This window comes from Myotis brandtii, unplaced genomic scaffold (genome assembly GCF_000412655.1).
Source record: "Myotis brandtii unplaced genomic scaffold, ASM41265v1 scaffold352, whole genome shotgun sequence".
NCBI classification, from domain to species: domain Eukaryota; kingdom Metazoa; phylum Chordata; class Mammalia; order Chiroptera; family Vespertilionidae; genus Myotis; species Myotis brandtii.
Genome location: NW_005363542.1, coordinates 693,121 through 713,554, shown reverse-complemented (window position 1 = coordinate 713,554; position 20,434 = coordinate 693,121). Strand labels below are relative to the sequence as shown.

Sequence of the window (20,434 nt, the reverse complement as noted above, 5' to 3'; positions counted from 1 at the left end):
CAGTGCGCAGGCGCCGGGACGTGGGGGCTGCCTTTTTTTTCTTAAAGGCCAAGTTTGGGAGAAGGTCGACTGCCCTGAGCCACGTCTGCTGCCGGCCCAGACAAGTTACTTTTTGCCTCCCATTTAGGAAGTTTTGTCTTAAGTTAAATTGTTTTAAAGAAAAAGTAAGCAGGGGCTGTCTAAAATTCAGAACGTCCAGTTAAGTTCGAATTGGAGATAAACGAATCATTTCTTAGTATGTGTCCCCCCTGTACTACTAATTTAACTGGGTGTCCTGCATTTTTATCTGCGAAATCTGGCAATCCTATTAGTCACCAGGCTCCTGAAAACCAAGCTGCACTTAACAAAAGGAAGGGATGGAGGAATGGGGGAGGGGGCAGGTTCCCACTCGGGACTGACTGTGCGCAGAGACTTGGACCCTTTCCTGGAAGCCCGAGGGCTAAGGTGCGGACTCCACAATCTGCCGACGACGCATAAAGGGGCATCCCTGTGAAACTCATTTTTGGAAAAGTAAGATTTTCCCCTTAAACCAGCACAATATAATCCTATATAATAAAAGGCTAATATGCAAATCGACCAAACAGCAGAATGACCAGGCCGCTGTGATGTGCACTGACCACCAGGGAGCAGACACTCAACGCAGGAGCTGCCCCCTGGTGGTCAGTGCGCCAGAAGCCGGGCTCACGACTGGCGAGCACAGCGGCGGGGGCAGGAGCCTTTCCCGCCTCCACAGCAGCGCTACGGATGTCAACTGCCGGCTTAGGGAGCCGGCCTAAGCCGTCAGTCAGACATCCCCGAGGGCTCCCGGACTGGGAGAGGGCACAGGCCAGGCTGAGGGACTCCCCCCATCCAGTGCACAGATTTTGTGCACTGGGCCTCTAGTGTTTAATAATAGATCCTCTTGGCCAAGAGTCTTGTTGCAATTTAAAGATTACCTAAGACTGTCTTTTTGTTTCTATTCTACTTGGTATTGGAGACGGAACAGTTTTTCGAAGAACAAGTTTTCAAGTTAAAAAGCATCCTGCCTAACATGTTTCAAAATAAATATATAATATGCAAATGAAGAAAAAATACATGCCCATGACACATCTCATGTTATGCTTATTCATATGAAGGTAGTTTGTCGGGGATGTTGAATCTTTCAACTATTTCCAATTAACAATATTTATTTATTTTTATGTGTATACAGAACACAGTTGAAATTAAATGCTTTATTTGATGAAGCAAAACTCAACTGTGCATCACAATGATGCTTACCACAGAATCTGTAGAAACTTCACCAGTGGTTTCATTATAAATCACACCACCTTGTCCTGATAAGCAATGATTGGGCGGCCAGGGCGTCACCCCTCACTGCTCCTTTACTGCACAGTGGAACACACACTATCCTGCACCGTAGCAAATGTCATCTGTCATAGTGGTTCAGACTTTCAAAAGGTCCTTAAACAGTTGTTTGGTCTACAGTATACAGATACATCATAGCAATAAGTTTCCAACTTAGTCATGACACTGCTTTAATTGTATCAGATTCATTTCCACAATTAACCTGTTTTTGACAGTGCTAACACCAATGCACTCATCATCCAGACACAATGTGCTGTTATCTTTATTTTTCTGTGCCCTTAATTTCCAGAATCTAAGCATCCTCTCCAAATGTGACCACCTGCAGCCAATCAATCCTTCATAGCAGGAAAATTGCAACAGCTTCCTATCTCCTAGTCCCTCCACTCCATCTTATAACTGCAAGTTTATCTTCCTTAGTTTCATAATTTACTCCTAAAAACCATCACTCCAAACTCCTGCCATCTCAAACCTAAACTACTCTGCTTGGCTTTCAAGGAATTTCATGAATGGGCCTCAATTCCTCACTGGTAATCTTGTTTCACACACATACCAAAATGTACTATCAGTTTCCTCATATTTCAGATATGCCTTGCTCACATTGTCTTTACCTGAAATATCCTTTGAAACCATCCAAAATCTACCTTGCCATCAAGGCCCATTGTAAGTTCTGTCTCTACCACTGAGTCTTTTCATTTCTTTATTGATTTTCCTTCTTTATATTAACATTAAATATTAAACTGAACCACAGAGGACTAGGCTCAAGTTCTCTATTTTATAATCTCACTTAATCTGTGCTTATCTTCCACAGTTCTTTGCACATTTACGGTCTTATATTCCTTGCAAAACTGTAACTCCCTGAGGGCAGAGAGTAACTCAATGCCTAACACCTGATAGGAGCTAAAATGATGACAGGAATACTTAATTATATACAATCTTGTGTTTACTAGCTATATACACCTGAGCACTCCTACTGACTTTTGTCAACAAAGCAAGGACACAATTATGAGCATATAGATTCTTAACCTGCAGTGCTTGTCCCAATAAAATGCAAAAAAAATATATATTATATGAGAAAGTATAGGTTTTTGCCCATCTTTGAATGATATGTACCAGAAGTGTATTTTATTTATGTAACACCCACCTAGCAGTTACCATGGGCTAGGGACAGTACTTTATACCACTGCTTTTTAAATCTTAATAAAAAACTATGTGAGTTAAACACTACTATTAACTCCCTTTTACATGAGGAAAGAAAAACAGGTTAACTAACTTGCTATTTTAAACTGTCCTGGACCAATAATAAAAACCCAATACAGCTCTGGAGGTCATAGTCATTAGACAAATATCTTCTTCACAGTATTTGAAGTTCTTTGTTCTGTTCAAGTGTATTTGTCTCAACATCTATTCATAGAAATAGTTGTGTAAAAAATATTAAGACATTTTTTCTTTGAGAGATAGAAGTATGGTCTAGCATTGCTATAAATAGGCAGTCTTAAAATACTGGTAAGCTTCACTAAATTAAAAATATATAGGAGTGCTTGTAAAACAAAAGAAATGATTATAAGAATCTAGTCCACTTGAGAACTGTTTTTTACCTGACCTAGAATTTTTTAAGTTCAACGTTTTTTGACCTAGAATTTTTACACAAAGTTCTAAATCTGCTTTCCAAACTGCTGAGATATATTTCATAATGTTCTTCTGTGTTTTTATTTTCACTTTATATATTAATAGTTTCAACAAAGCTCTCAAAAACACACCTTCCTTATTCTATTTTAGAAAAGTTTTCCCCAATTGACAGCATACGTAAACCATCCTAAACATATTTGAGTGATTAATTATGAAGTCTGTTAAACAGATTCAATAATGTGGGGTATCACTGATGTGTTGAACCTAATGGGGATGAGAAAGCCAACACAAAGTACATTAAAGAAAAAGTGAGTCATTTATCATATCTGGAAGTAAATTCTCAAAGTGGTTATGATTTTAAGTTATACTGAGAAAACTAGCACTGCTAGGACATAATTTTTAAAAATCTGAAGTCATGCAGAGTGGTAACTGTAAAGCAATTTAAGGATCTATACAATCACAGCTGTAACTATATAGGTTTTAAAAAATGTTTTTATTGATTTCAGAGAGAGGAAGGGAGAGTGAAAGAGAGATAGAAACACTAATAATGAGAATCACCAATAGGCTGCCTCCTGCACACCCTCTACTGGGGATTGAGCCTAAAACCTGGGCATGTGCCCTGACCAGGAATCAAACTGTGACCTCCTGGTTCATAGGTTGACACTCAAGCACTGAGCCATTCCGGCCAGGAACTTGCAGTTTTTATGAAAAATCTATCCTAGGCCACAAAGAAAATCTGGGTTTGAGGCCAAGAGGCTTTCATGATTATAATATGTAACTGATACATCTTAACAACATAAAAAGTGCAAAGAGAAATTGTAACAACAGCAGTATTACTTTCAAGAACTGCATTGCTAGCTAAAAAAGAAACTCACCAAATTAGATAAATATATCCAGTCTGACATAAACATCATATGGGTAACTGCTTTAAGAGACAGAAGTTGTATGTTATATGTTAAAATTATGACACAGAAGTAGTAAAAGCTGGAAAGCAAATGCAATTTGCACAGTTGGGTCTGAAGCCTAATATTTTATTTTATTTTGCTAGATAAAAAGACTAAGATTATAATATTATAGCTTTGGAAATGTTCTCATATCTAGTAAACTTCACAGAAAGCAGTTGTTATATTGCAGTCATTACCCAAATAATGGTTTGGTTTTGATCTTTCCTGCACTATTTATCAAATGTTGTATAAAATAAAACAATGTAACTAAATTTGCGGCAACTGAAAATGGAATCAAAACTCAAGGGTACAATAATTTTCTTTTTCTTATCTCACAGTATAATTAGGAATGTTTGAGCTGACCTCTGTAAGCACCAAGCACATGGTTACCAAATACACCCTGGAAAGACCTGAAGAGAATACTGTAACATTCTAGGTCTTCTATCAAAAGAATACTGTTTTGTAACAGAAAACCAGAAACAGCTGAAATACATGGGCAATATGCTGTATCATGTCCTCCTATTTAGATCATGTAAGTCTAAAATAACTCAAAGCATCTGCCTGGAAAAACAAACAAAAGGGGGAAAAAACTTAATGTAAGCTCATTTCCTTTTTGAGAAAAGTGCTATGATCTCTCAAGCCACATAACAGAAAAGACATGATTATTCCAAGTTTAGCTGCTGAATTCATATTTATAGCATCCCATTTTGTGGGCATCCTCACTACTGAATCCTGTGGATTCAGAAAGATAGTAGGAGCTCTAGTCACAAATTATTTTAACTTGACTCTGGTCAGTGTGGTCCAGTTGGTTGGGTGTTATCCCATTCACCGAAGGACTGCCAGTTCGATTCCCAGTCAGGGCACATGCCTGGGTTATGGGTTCGATGCCCAGTAGGGAGTGTGCAGGAGGCAGCAGATCAATGTTATGCTCTCATATCAATGTTTCTCTTCTCCCTTCCTCTCTCTAGAAATCAATAAACTTTCATAAATAAATAAATAAATAAATAAATAAATAAATAGGATAGAGAAGGGAAGAAATTGATGCAGGAGAAAGGGGAAGAAAAATATATAGTCAAAGGTCTCAATTAGGATATAGTAATAAATGTATCAAATAACTTGAAGATAACTACCTTAATAATGTTGTAAAAAAACCTCTAAATTCAAACTGTGTATTTTTTCTCTAAAGAATTAATGAGAACCCATTGTCATCTGTTTTAAAGATTAGAAAACAAAGGCTTTGAAAAGTTAACATGCCTAGCGTTAAATAAGAGGCAGTCTCTGTTCCTTGCTGCCTCACAGTCAAGATTAATAAGAATATTTATATTCACCAAAGGAATGACTGCATGCTCCTTTAAAAACAGCCAACACTACCAGTGCATTCAAACTTACTAGATGTAAACATGTAAACATGGATATTTAACTTCTCTGAAATAGTTTTTATATAAATTAAGAAACAGATAAAGTTTCCTTCCCAATCTAAAAATACTTTTCATTCAATTTGAAAGCACTAGTTTACTTGCCAGGATACAAAAATTTTAATTAAAGGTTTCTGAAGTATTAAAAACTGCTTTCCCATAATATATAAATTGGTAACACACCATGTGTTATAAACTCCCGCTCATTCATTCTATGAATGGTAATTTAAATAAAAAAGCAAAATTCACTCTAAAAATGTAGATAAATGCAACCCAACAACTCTAAACATAGTTAAAGGCTGGCACTATACACAAGAGCAGCATATCTGCCAAAATGTCAAATGCATTAAGCATAAATCTAAAGAACATACTAGGCTGCTGGCAATGCTTTCAGGAGACCATTTTTGTCCACATCTGTGGTCATTTTCTATTAAAAACCAGAAGTTCACAATATTCTTGGCCTGGACGTCAATTCATTCCAGGGCTTCTAAATCTCCACTATTAATATCTATAGCAATCACAGGCAGGTGAGTTCCTGAAAGTATTCTGCCTTCGATAGACAGGCTTCACCTACAGCAGTCTTTTTCGAGGATCTGGTTGCCCATCTTAATTATTCTACATTTGAGAAGAATATATGTCATTATATAACTACACTGTCTTTCATTAACACGAGTGCAATAATGACAACCTCATTAATACTTTTGAGTTGTTTGCTAACACTTCAATAATTTAAGCTCTTTTATTCTGTTTCTCAACGGACCCTTCGGCCAAATGGTTGCCTGGGACCAGTGATTCCAAATTGTGACAATGAACAAAATACTTTCAAGTTATATTGAGAAAGGACGAATAACCTATTATAATATTAAGTATATGCTATTCTTCAGAATAAAATATATATGTTTAATTGTTCACCTCTTCCTTCTAGTGTAACATAATTTAAGGAATATAGCAAGAGTTGAATCAATAATCATATAGGGGAAAAACAGGTAAGAAACAATATAGTTGTTAATAAAATTAAAAATGAAATCAAGTAAAAACTGGGTCTCTCTAAGGCAGACTTTCATGCATTTTTTTTTTTTGGCACCTACAAGCTCCTAATAAGTAAATGTTACAAATGTATACAGTAAAATTAACAAAACTTTTAGTTATCACTAGTTATAAAGGAGTACAAAATAAGACACTACAAAATGACCTGTTCTTTGGCAGTGGCGGCATTATAGGAAACTAAAAAGTAAACTATTCCAAGTTAAAATTAATTTTTTTTTATAATGGAAAAACGTCAGAAAAAGATTTTAATCCAAATGTTAGATGTCTGTTGTCCAGCAATCTATATATAAGGCACTGTCCTAGCTGGTTTGGCTCAGTGGATAGATTGTCATCCCTGGGACTGAAGGAACGATTCTGGTCAAGGGCATGTACCTCGGTTGCAGGCTTGATCCCTGGCCCTGGTTGGGGTGTGTGCAGAAGGCAACCAATTGATGTGTATCTCTCACATCATCTCACATCAATGTTTCTCTCTATCTCTCCCCCTCCCTTCCACTCGCTCTAAAAATCAATGGAAAAATATTCTTGGGTTAGGATGAACAAAAAAACAACAAAAAAAGGTACTGTCAGTGACAAAAAGTGATTATGTGAGACTTAAAACTCATTGTAGCCCTGGCCGGTTTGGCTCAGTGGATAGAGCTTCGGCTTGCGGACTGAAGGGTCCCAGGTTCGATTCCGGTCAAGGGCATGTACCTTGGTTGTGGACACATCCCCAGTAGGAGGTGTGCAGGAGGCAGCTGATCGATGTTTCTCTCTCATCGATGTTTCTAACTCTCTATCCCTCTCCCTTCCTCTCTGTAAAAAATCAATAAAATATATTTTTAAAAAACCTCATTGTAATTACAATATGTATCCCAAAGGACATTTTTACTACTGTTTCATGGACTAATCATAGTCTTAAATGTCATACAAAATGATCTTAGCTTTGGCAACTTCCTTTTTGAATCTCCTAGCATGTAGTAATCTCACATAGCCCAGTTCTTCTAGTCACTGAAGAACCCAATTCATACCAGTAAGACAAGGGTTAACCTTCCAGGAATCAGGTATTTTAGCCTAGAAGTATGCTTGACTCAAGGGAATGAATTACTAATAGTGACTCCTGGGAGTGGTGAGAGATATTCTGTGAGGAAAAACCTGTCAAATTATACCACCAAGGGGGGTGGCCCAGCTTGCCTGACACTAAGATGGCCACTGATCACTATATTATATGGTATTTACACATTCATCAAATTTGTGTTTTGACAGTAGGGTATGGTACTGGTATTGAAAGCTAATACAATATTAGTAAAACCAATCTAAAGTAATAAAAGCGTAACATCCTAATTAGACCAGACAGCCAAACTATCTTCTGGACATCATTCCGGACGTCCTTCCGAATAAAGCCGGGGCAGCGAGGGCCGAGGCAGAGGCAGTTAGGGGCGATCAGGCAGGCAGGTGAGCAGTTAGGAGCGACCAGGCAGGCAGGCGAGTGGTTAGGGGCAATGAGGCAGGCAGGCAGAGTCGTTTGGGACGATCAGGCAGGCAAGCCGTTAGGAGCCAGTAGTCCCGGATTGTGAGAGGGATAATCTACTGCCGGTTTAGGTCCAATCCTGCAGGATTGAGATTAAACTGGCAGTCAGACATCCCCAAAGGGGTCCCTGATTGTGAAAGGGTGCAGGCCAGGCTGAGGGACACCCCCCCCCCACCCCGTGCACGAATTTCGTCAGTTCATATAAATATATGTATATACCTCTGACTCATATTTAACTTTCAAAGAGGATAATTCTAATTGCAATTGATCTGTTATTTCTCAAGAATAGATGCATTTTTACTTCATGTAAATTCTTGGCAATATTTTAAACATGTTACTGAACCTGTACACTACTCTTATTATTCTATTTCAATGCTTTATCAGTGATATGCAGATTTTTAATACCCAATTTGACATATCCAAACATAGAAAGTAAACTAAATACACAGCTTGAGCAATTAATTTTTACAACTTTCTTTAAGACAAATGCTGAAGATAGAATTTAGAAAATGCCATATTTTACCTTAATTTTACTTGAAATTATAAAGTAGAAATTCATTAATTCATGTAAAAAAATACTATCCCTTAAAAAAAATCTAACCACTTGTTTACAGATAATAGTGCAAATTAAGTAATTATACAATTACAATAGCCTCACAATTTTATCTTGTTCATTACTTAATTCTAATATCTTCTTATCATTTTATAAATATGCTGGAGAGGCATAAATTCTATTAAAATCAAAGGCCTTCCAGGACACTAAAATAATACTGAGGCAATTATGATTTCTTATGAAAAATAATTGTTTTAAACATCCTTGAGTCTTCACATAAATTATGAAAATTTAATTCAAAAGAAAAATATAATAGCATAATCCATAAAATAAAAAACACAGTAAGCTAGGTCAGTCCATTTTTTAAGGAACAGTTAAGTTAATGTACTCAGGAGCATTTCTTCACTAGCAGAGGAAAGTGAAACAAAATTAGCATTTTCTCCATGACAGAAAGTTTACTGCACTTCTAAATGCTTCTCTATCTCCAAAAATACATTTCTCATTGTTTCAGAATACACACACATTTTATATTTGTGGGTCAGCATAGTTATTTTGCTTCTTGAGACAACATTACAAAAGGAAGCACTGAAATGAACAAAACCTTACAGGCAAAATTTTAGGAAATCTGAAATCATTTTGCCTGGGTCACAATTCAGTCAGTGATAAATGTTGTTACTCAGTGAGGGAGTGAGGGAGGGGGGAGGAGAATCAGTAGAAATATAAAATATCAAAGTCTTTAAAATCCAGACAGCAAATATAAAAACAGACATACTTATGTGAAATCTGGAAAAGACATTTAAAGAAATGAGGTATGATGGAGTCATAGTGCTACAATATATCTCAATGTATTAAGTTAATAACCTATACTTCAGAGTTGCAAAATAAGCAAATCATAAACTATTTGCAGCTGTGTTCACATGACCTTTCTGGCCAGACATTTAATAGTGACCAACATCTACATTTAAAATAATCATTAAGCTAATTTCATGATTATATGGGGAGTGTATCTGCCGCTTAAGAAGGCAAATTATAAGTAAAAAGGTAAGCAAACAATTTTATATTTATAATAAATACAGCATCAAGCATTTAACATTAGCAGTATTTAAAATTTTTAAATAATAAATGCAACTATTTTATACAGAACTGTTACCATTTATTATACACACAAGTATATCAGTTCCTTTTGTTTACAAAGGCTGGTTATAGATAATATGGAATGTTACAGTACCATCTTGCATAAAATTTTAGTACACTTTTGTACTTGAAAAAGGGCGCAAAAACACCAGCCTAATAAATCTGACTGAATGAAATATCTTTTCTTTCTTTTTAAAAAGTACATCATTAACACATACATCACAAACTGTACATAAGCTCACTTTTAAATCACCAGTTGAAGATACGGTAGCAGGTATGCTGTAGTATTAACCATCTCTCTAATCAGTTTAATTATTAAAGGCTTGCACTGATACTCATTCAGGAGCCTTTGCTGATGTGTAAGCTTGTAATAAGAACTACTGAACTCAGGTAAGTACAATTTAAAGAAGGCCAACAACAGCTGCCAAGAATTATTTGTAGTAAGAAATGTCTTCTAATAGAAGACTCACTGAGGAGCAGACATTCTTTAGATATCTTTCTTCTTTAAATTTATTGTAGCTGGTCAAGATTCTCCATTTTGAACTTTGGATGCTGGTGGCTGCATGAAATCCTTAAAGGGAACTAGTGCCTCTTTAAGTGCAGAGCAGACTTCTGAAGATGAGCAGGTGATGCATTCTACTAAAGTTGGGTATAAGGCAATTACTTGTGCCCAGGTATTTCCATCAACTGTAATGCAAAAAGTATAAAACCTCAGAAAAGGGTGGATTTCAATAGCAGAGATCACCCAATTAACATAAACACAATCATTTAAATACAACGCAAAGAAAAAATTCCCAAATATATGGAGATTCCACAATCTTCTTTTACCTTTGGAAGATTTCCTGCAATATTTAATAAGATGTAAGGGAAAATATATGGTCAATGTGCAGATATATCAGTACCAACAAAGTTAATAAAAATACATTTTTAAATGATACTGCAATTGCAAAGGCCTTGGAAGCTAAGTCAAGTAACTTAGAATACTTCAAAACTTTAGTCATTTTCAAAATAATTGCTAGAGAATATAGTGTACATTTCAAGAACAATTAGAAAAGAGTTCAATTTTTTTAATGCAGTTGTGTGCTAAAAATATAAATATATTATTTTCTCTGTAATGTCCTTGGTATTGCTTTCAATTTTAAATAATCATACATAGATTCATTCTTGTACTGCTTGATAATCTTTTTTTAAAAAAACTGATTTCAGAGAGAGAAAGGGAGGAGAGTGAGATAGAAATATCAATGATGAGAGAGAATCATTGATTGGCTAACTCCTGCACAACTCCTCCTGGGGATGGAGTCCACAACCTAGGCATGTGCCCTACTGGAAATCGAACTGTGACCTTCTGGTTCATGAGTCGACACTCAACCACTGAGTCACACTGGCTTGGCCTGTTTGACAATCTTTGATGTATATCATTAGATATGAACTGTAGTGAGGAGGGACTATTATGAACAATTAATACTGTTGAATGACATTTAGTGAATGGACAAAAGTGTTATATCCCAATTAGTTTGTAATTTCCAAATGCATATGTTACAAAAATTGACAAAGTAGTTTACCTGTTTTTACTTATATATACATGTTTGTGTAATTAAAATTAAGTATAAAAAGTTTAATTTCACAGGAAAGTTTTCTATATGTTACTGCTATTTTAAATTTATACTGAATAGGTCTAGTAAATGTGTGCATTCACCAGTCACTGCCAGCAAACAAATGCACACAGCTAGGGCGTGGCTTAGCACACGTCGGAACATAGGCTAGCACACATTAAAATGGCTGCAGGCCCTATCTGGTTTGGCTCAGTGGATACAGCGTTGGCCTGCGACTGAAGGGTGCTGGGTTCAATTCCAGTCAAGGGCACATGTCCAGGTTGCAGACTCAAACCCCGGTAGGGGATGTGCAGGAGACAGCTGATCAATGATTCTCTCTCATCACTGATGTTTCTCTCTCTCTCTCCCTCTCCCTTCCTCTCTGAAATCAATGAAAATATATTTTTTAAAAACTGCTGCAGAAAGTCATGCCACTCAACAACAGAACCAATTACCGAATGAGATGCTTTGTGATCACGTGCTAATCATTCAAAGAACATTGTTTACGAACAGTCACTACTGGATTTAAAATAGACTATAGTTATAGATATGTAATATTTATATATGGCAGTGAAATTACTAGTGTTTTTTCCAACATATGCCCTATTGGTTAGAATTTGTTTAAAATAACAGTGAATTTATAACAACAAAAAAAATAACTTCTTAATTTAATTATAAACAAATCTGGGTTAAAAGCATTTTAAAATTAACAGGGTGTTAATTTTCACATATGACATATGGACCAGAAATTTTGTCCATTAAATATGAAGTCTGTTAAACTGAGGTCCACAAAATCGAGGGTTTACTATATACTACTAGAGGCTCAGTGCACGAATTTGTGCATGGGTGGGGTCCGGCCGGCCCGGCCCCAATCAAGGCGGATGGGAGCTGGGCCTGTCATGAGGAGGAGACAGAGGCCATTGGTCAGCTGGCCCGCCCCTGATCGGGACCCGATCGGGGCCAGGCCGGCTGGGGGGAGGGGCTACAGGTGATTGGCCGGTGGAGAGACATTTAAAAAGAATAGTCCATACTGCCCCAAAGGAAACATTCATTTTCAGCTACCCAGACTTTTCTTCCTAGGAGAGGGGCAACACACATAGGTTTTTATGACACATTTTTAGAAGGACTTTGACACTCAAATAAATAAAGATTCCCAGCACAAACCATTTGGCAGGAGAAAGCATACAAGAAAAGCAGAATTGAAGAAGGGAAAAAACAGAGGCATTACATGTATTTTATAATTGACTAGAGGCCCGGTGCACGAATTCGTGCATGGGTGGGGTCCCTCGGCCTGGCCGGCAATTGGGCTGATCTGGGCCACGGGAGGTTGGCCAGGGGGAGGGGCCGTGGGAGGTTGGCCGGCCAGCCCACCCCCTGATCTGGCCGGTTTGCTGGCCACAGTGGGCGTCACAGCGACCAGTCGTTCTGATCATTACAGTGTTCTGGTCGCTGGCTTTTTATATATATAGATAATAATGGATGAACCTTGATGACATTATGCTAAGTGAAATAAGCGAGTCACAAAAAGACAAATACTGTGTAATTCAACTTATATGAGCTATTCAGAGTAAAGTCATTGAGACATAAAGTAGGTTTGTTGCTGCCAGGGGCTGGGAAGAATAGTGAATGGGGAGTTACTGTTTAAGGAGTATAAAGTGTCAGTTACAAGATGAAAAGTTATGGAGATGGATGGTGATGATAGTTGCACAATATTATGAATGTCCTATATAATAAAAGCCTAATATGCAAATTGTCCCCTCAACCGAGAGTTCCACTGGGAGTTTGACTAGGGGGCGGGGCCAGCCAGCGAACCTCCTGCATCTCCTCCCCCCAGCAGGCCTCCCTGATCAGCCCCAATCAGAGCAAGCCAGCCAAACCCCACCCATGCACGAATTCGTGCACTGGGCCTCTGGTGTTAAACCCCCCCCACCCCGATCTGGGCAGGCCAGCCGGACCCCACCCGTGCACGAATTTGTGCACAAGGCCTCTAGTATTTAATAATACTGAACTATACATATACTTAATAATGGTTAAGATGATAAATTTTATTTGTATTTTACTCAGATAAAAATTTGGAGCCTGACTGGTTTGGCTCAGTGGACAGAGCATTGGCCTGCGGACTGAAGAGTCCCAGTCAAGGGCATGTACCTTGGTTGCGGGCACATACCCAGTAGGGAGTGTGCAGGAGGCAGCTGATCGATGTTTCTCTCTCATCGATGTTTCTCTCTATCCCTCTCCCTTCCTCTCTGTAAAAAACCAATAAAATATATATATTTAAAAAAAAAATTTGGAGGGAACAAGGTTGCATATATCGAAACTTACCTAGATTGCCCTGTTTATTACAGGAAAATACAAAAATACATTATTTAAGATAACATCTTAAACTCAGGGAAAGCTACTCAAATTTCTTAAATTAAAATATTTTTAAAAAGCTCACCACAGATATTGGTGGGCACTTTGGATTTAAATATCAAAAAAAGGAAAAAGCTATATGTATTGATATGAAAGATTCTTCATGGTATTTTATAAGTGGGGGCAAAAAAGCATCCAGAACAGTAGATAATAATATGATACACATTCAATTGTGCTAAAAACTGGGGGCATAGTGAAGTATATATTTTGTATTTACATAAACTTGTGGAAGGATTAAAAAACTAATAAAAGTGAATGCCTATGGTGAGGTAAAAACTGGGTAGATATAGAACAGGGGAAAGATCTTAAAACTTTTCCCTTTATATACAGGGTGGGGCAAAAGTAAACTTACAGTTGTAAGTGCCAGAAGCAGAGTTTATTCTTGTGTTACTATTTATTAATTATTGCACTACTTTCAGTATAAACAACTATAAACCTACTTTTGCCCCACACTGTATATATCTTTTTGTACATCTGAACCATGTGTGTATGTTTACTACCAGCTCTAATTTTTAAATAAAGATCAAGGTAAATGATAAAAATAAAATTATTTCACTAAAAATAAGTCCAATAAATGCCTCCTCTCCCACTAGAAAACCCTATAACAAATAACCAATGTGCTAAACACATGTAAAGTATACATTGGTTCCAAACCGTGTAGCCATCCTTCTAAATTAATTTTGAACTGGCCATGAGCAGTCCAACATATTTCTGCTGAGAAAGCTTGGCTTTTTCTAAGTTATCTTCTTTTTTTTCTGTTTCTTAATGAAGCTTATCATACCTTTTTAATATGTTATAATATAATAATCATCATTTATGGTTACATTTAAATTAAACTTCACTTCATATGCCTAGAGGCATAATTCCAACTCTCTTAAACAATTTTTTACATTAATAACTATACTGCCCTATCTACGGCCCATTGGCTTTGTTTTGTTTTTTTTTTGTTTTTTTTAAAGGTTGCTGAGTCTTCCTTCCCCTTTCTTTCTTTAAACAAATTCTCATTAAATTATTGACAGCTGTCTAAAGAGCATACAAAAGAATGCAAATACTATACATTGAAATATACTGGTTATATGTAATATATCTATAGCAGTAACATGGGAAACAGAGAATTTCCTGTTTATGTCTTAAGTATAATATACTTTTAAGGATCTAATTCTATCCTATGATCTAATAAAGATTTTACTGACTGACTTCTAGAAAAATCAATGCATGGTTTCCCTCTCTGAAAAATTAGCCAGAATATTTTTTTTTTATAAAAACTTAAATTTGAACTTGAGATGAATTTAAGATTGCTCCAGGATTTTTCCCCAAAATTCCACACCTCCCTTTGGATTGAATAAACGTAAGTCTATTATTGACTCTTAAGAGTTCACATAGCACTCACCCTTTTTAGGCCCAAGTACCAATAGGTAGATTTAAAAACAAAAAAACATGTATTTATTTTAATTATATAATAACTGACAGGAACAAATATTCTATGAATCATTTATTAGGGACTTCCTTTTTTCTTGGTTAGTAAAAGAAATGCGAGGCAGCTGATCGATGTTTCTCTCTCATCGATGTTTCTCTCTATCCCTCTCCCTTCCTCTCTGTAAAAAACCAATAAAATATATATATTTAAAAAAAAAATTTGGAGGGAACAAGGTTGCATATATCGAAACTTACCTAGATTGCCCTGTTTATTACAGGAAAATACAAAAATACATTATTTAAGATAACATCTTAAACTCAGGGAAAGCTACTCAAATTTCTTAAATTAAAATATTTTTAAAAAGCTCACCACAGATATTGGTGGGCACTTTGGATTTAAATATCAAAAAAAGGAAAAAGCTATATGTATTGATATGAAAGATTCTTCATGGTATTTTATAAGTGGGGGCAAAAAAGCATCCAGAACAGTAGATAATAATATGATACACATTCAATTGTGCTAAAAACTGGGGGCATAGTGAAGTATATATTTTGTATTTACATAAACTTGTGGAAGGATTAAAAAACTAATAAAAGTGAATGCCTATGGTGAGGTAAAAACTGGGTAGATATAGAACAGGGGAAAGATCTTAAAACTTTTCCCTTTATATACAGGGTGGGGCAAAAGTAAACTTACAGTTGTAAGTGCCAGAAGCAGAGTTTATTCTTGTGTTACTATTTATTAATTATTGCACTACTTTCAGTATAAACAACTATAAACCTACTTTTGCCCCACACTGTATATATCTTTTTGTACATCTGAACCATGTGTGTATGTTTACTACCAGCTCTAATTTTTAAATAAAGATCAAGGTAAATGATAAAAATAAAATTATTTCACTAAAAATAAGTCCAATAAATGCCTCCTCTCCCACTAGAAAACCCTATAACAAATAACCAATGTGCTAAACACATGTAAAGTATACATTGGTTCCAAACCGTGTAGCCATCCTTCTAAATTAATTTTGAACTGGCCATGAGCAGTCCAACATATTTCTGCTGAGAAAGCTTGGCTTTTTCTAAGTTATCTTCTTTTTTTTCTGTTTCTTAATGAAGCTTATCATACCTTTTTAATATGTTATAATATAATAATCATCATTTATGGTTACATTTAAATTAAACTTCACTTCATATGCCTAGAGGCATAATTCCAACTCTCTTAAACAATTTTTTACATTAATAACTATACTGCCCTATCTACGGCCCATTGGCTTTGTTTTGTTTTTTTTTTGTTTTTTTTAAAGGTTGCTGAGTCTTCCTTCCCCTTTCTTTCTTTAAACAAATTCTCATTAAATTATTGACAGCTGTCTAAAGAGCATACAAAAGAATGCAAATACTATACATTGAAATATACTGGTTATATGTAATATATCTATAGCAGTAACATGGGAAACAGAGAATTTCCTGTTTATGTCTTAAGTATAATATACTTTTAAGGATCTAATTCTATCCTATGATCTAATAAAGATTTTACTGACTGACTTCTAGAAAAATCAATGCATGGTTTCCCTCTCTGAAAAATTAGCCAGAATATTTTTTTTTTATAAAAACTTAAATTTGAACTTGAGATGAATTTAAGATTGCTCCAGGATTTTTCCCCAAAATTCCACACCTCCCTTTGGATTGAATAAACGTAAGTCTATTATTGACTCTTAAGAGTTCACATAGCACTCACCCTTTTTAGGCCCAAGTACCAATAGGTAGATTTAAAAACAAAAAAACATGTATTTATTTTAATTATATAATAACTGACAGGAACAAATATTCTATGAATCATTTATTAGGGACTTCCTTTTTTCTTGGTTAGTAAAAGAAATGCTGTTTAGAGTGCCAGTCATCTAAGGTGCCAGAATGTAAACCAATACACTTCCTTATTTAACAGTCTAGTTATATAAAAAAATGTCAGCTGAATGAGTGTGTTTAGTGACACAACTGACTTATATTCAGGTGCCAGCTCTTTACCTTGTCCTGGATCAGTAACAAACTCTTAAGAGCAGTGGCTGGTCCAACAAACCAGACTTTGAGTAACAATGCTGTAGAGCAGCAGTTCTCAACCTGTGGGTCGCGACCCCTTTGGGGGTCAAATGACCCTTTCACAGGTGTCGCCTAAGACCATCGGAAAACACATATATAATTACATATTGTTTTTGTGATTAATCACTATGCTTTAATTATGTTCAATTTGTAACAATGAAATTGGGGGTCACCACAACATGAGGAACTGTATTAAAGGGTCACGGCATTAAGAAGGTTGAGAACCACTACTGTAGAGGGTTCAAAATAGAACAAAACAAGGCCCAAAAAGCCTCTTAAGAACTTTACAATTTAAGGGGAGTGAGTCATGTACATGTACAACTATAACACAAATAGGGTGCTTTAATGCAAAGGTACACATAAAAGAGTTAGGAATTCAACAAGAAAAATAAGGATTAAAAACAGGCTTAAAAGAGGAGTGGTATTTGAATTAGGTGGATGTAGGCAGGAGAATGAAATAAGCAAAGGGTTGGAAATACTTGGGTAGATAGAATTTTAATTTGGTGGGAGAGTAGGGTGTATGAGGTCTAGTGGGAAATCAAGCATGAATAGAATAGTTAGACAGTACTCTTCACGCACTTGGTAGATAATAAGTAAAAAAGATTTTTTTGTTTTGTTTTACAAGGATGGGAAAATAAATGTTTGAATATATTTTTGGAAAAGTCATTTCTGGCCATAATGTGAAGAACAGATTGGACAGGAATAAGTAACAGAAAGGGAAAATAAATGAGAAAGGACTATAAAAATGATTCATAGTTATTTATACAGTTGATATATCTACAGTAAATCAGTACAAATGCAGAATAGAAGCTTCCCCATACCAGAAAAAGTCAATGATGTTCTATATTAAAAATACACAAAATATGAATTGTCCATGCAACACCCTGAATTCAGACCAATTTACTTTTAAAAAAAAAGTCAGCCAAATAGTTGTTTTAACATGAAGACAAAACATTAAAAATAAATTTTCCTTAATTGACATCTTAATGGGCTGATGCTTAACTGTCATAAAGACCAGAGAAAAGAAAGTCTAATAGCTATTATGTTCCTAAAATTCAGTTAACTTAATAATAATACAAAAGTACATTACAAATAGAACATAAACGTTATGAGTTTAGAATAACTGAGTTTCTAAGCACTTACCATTCTCAGGCTGAGTTTTCTTAAGTGAATCAATGAGAGTACTAACTGCTTTTAAAACAAATATGATTTCTGTTACTTGTTGCCTAAAGAAGAAATGAGAAATTATTTTCATTAAGATTTTAACATATGCATGTGTGTTTTTTACTGTGTTTATACAACTAAATGGACTTTGGGAAAAATGGAGTATAATGCAAAGTTAATGTTAGTTTTAAATTCTTATGAAAGAAAAATCATTTATTAACATGTGCAAATCCTATATAATAAAAGGGTAATATGCAAATTGACTCTAACGGTGGAATGACTGGGAACGATTGTTCGCTATGATGCGCACTGACCACCAGGGGGCAGACGCTCAATGCAGGAGCTGCCCCCTGATGGTCAGTGTGCTTCCACAGGGGGAGCACTGCTCAGCCAGAAGCTGGCACTTGGTGGGAGCCTCTCCTGCCTCCGTGGCAGCGCTAAGGATGTTCAACTAACAGCTTAGGCCCGCTCCCCAGGGGTAGCGGGCCTAAGCCGTTAGTCAGACATTGCCTGAGGGCTCCCAGGCTGCCAGAGGGATGTCTGACTGACAGCTTAGGCCCAATCCCATGGGAAGCAGGCCTAAGCCATCAGTCAGATATCCTGTGAGCGGTCCTGGACTGCGAGAGGGCGCAGGCTGGGCTGAGGGACCCCCCCAAAGTGCATGAATTTTTGTGCACCGGGCCTCTAGTAAGATATATAGTTCTTACCATTAGTTATCAATTTAAAAAAGGGGGAGAGGCAATCTACTCATGCAAATCTAAATTTATTTGTAAGCTATTTCATGTAACTATTTAAAATTAAAACATTTTATAATGTGTGCTTTTAAAATTTCTCTGTGAAAGGTGTATTTATTTTAACTAATTAGTACTAAAAAGGATTTGCCAAAGATTAAATGGAAATATAGACTACTATTACCTCCTAGCATATATTTTATCACGCTGTTAAAAGTAAGTTTAAAATTACAATAATGCATAGTTAACATTCCCATACAACAAATAACATGCTCAAAATCAGTCCTAAGATGGCACTATTTGGAGACATCAGCAATGAAGAATGAACTTGCAGCAAAGGATCAACAAGAGTAGCTTGCGTCCCTTCTTTCTCCCTATGAAATAAAGCTCTTCTGCTATAGTATAAACAGCACCCCAACCCGATTCCAGGTATGAGTCTGTGTTTTCATTCTACAGATAAGATTTTTCTAATATATGACAAAGTACTATTTCAAGCCACCCTTTGTAAGCACTGAAGTATTTTATTCTGTTGCAATGCAGCTTTTTAGAAAAAAATGTAATGGTAACTGCATCAAACATAATATGATAGAACATCACACTTCATGGCACAAGAGTAGCTTGAGTCCCTTCTTTCTCCATATGAAATAAAGCTCTTCTGCTATAGTATAAACAGCACCCCAACCCGATTCCAGGTATGAGTCTGTGTTTTCATTCTACAGATAAGATTTTCCTAATATATAACTAATATTCAATTGAAAAGTAATAGAATAAACACAAAATATTTAAAAATGAAGGGCAAGTTAATTTTGAAACCAAATAAGGTTGTAATCTAATAAATAAAAACAGTCCAAGCAAAGCAACTTTATTACTGCTCTCCAATGTATTTCAGAGATCAATTTTGATGAATCAATTTCAATGATGACTATAACCACGTTACTAATACCTGTCTTTGGAATGCTACCCTAATATATAAAAACCCAGGGTCTGTAACAACCGAAGGCACAACCAACTGGAAGTCAGTCCTGCGGTCAGTGCTGGGTTGCCATGATGACTGCCGCTGCTGCGGGTGTGGCGACCCAGCAACTGACTGCCGAGGGGGCTGCAGATCAGGCCCAGAGAGCAGCCTGGAGAGAGAGGCAGGGTCTGATCTGCAGCCTCTATGGCAGCTGTTGATTAGCCGTTGCCTCTCTCTTTCTCTTCGGGCTTTGCCAGCAGCCCCGCCTCTCTGATCAGGCCTGGAGATAGGCCCAGAGATGCTGATAGGCATAGAAACTGACCAATAAGAACCAAATCTGGCCGAAACCAGTTTGGCTCAGTGGATAGAGCGTCGGCCTGCGGACTGAAGGGTCCCAGGTTCGATTCCGGTCAAGGGCATGTACCTGGGTTGCGGGCACATCCCCAGTAGGAGGTGTGCAGGAGGCAGCTGATCGATGTTTCTCTCTCATCGATGTTTCT

General features: G+C 36.5%; 1 protein-coding gene across 10 annotated transcripts in view; it reads right to left on the bottom strand.

Annotated features, from left to right (window-relative positions):
* Nucleotides 1-8,783: 8,783 nt before the first annotated feature.
* The window catches only part of MON2 (MON2 homolog, regulator of endosome-to-Golgi trafficking), a 124,109-nt gene continuing 112,458 nt past the window's right edge, over nucleotides 8,784-20,434 (bottom strand). For all 10 annotated transcript variants that reach the window (XM_005871676.2, XM_005871678.2, XM_005871677.2 and 7 more), the window contains 2 exons: nucleotides 18,228-18,310; nucleotides 8,784-10,257 (listed from right to left, as the gene is read on the bottom strand). In XM_005871676.2, the coding sequence (XP_005871738.1) occupies nucleotides 10,094-10,257; nucleotides 18,228-18,310 (247 nt within the window). In that variant the 3' untranslated portion in view covers nucleotides 8,784-10,093. The remainder of the gene's footprint in view (nucleotides 10,258-18,227; nucleotides 18,311-20,434) is intronic.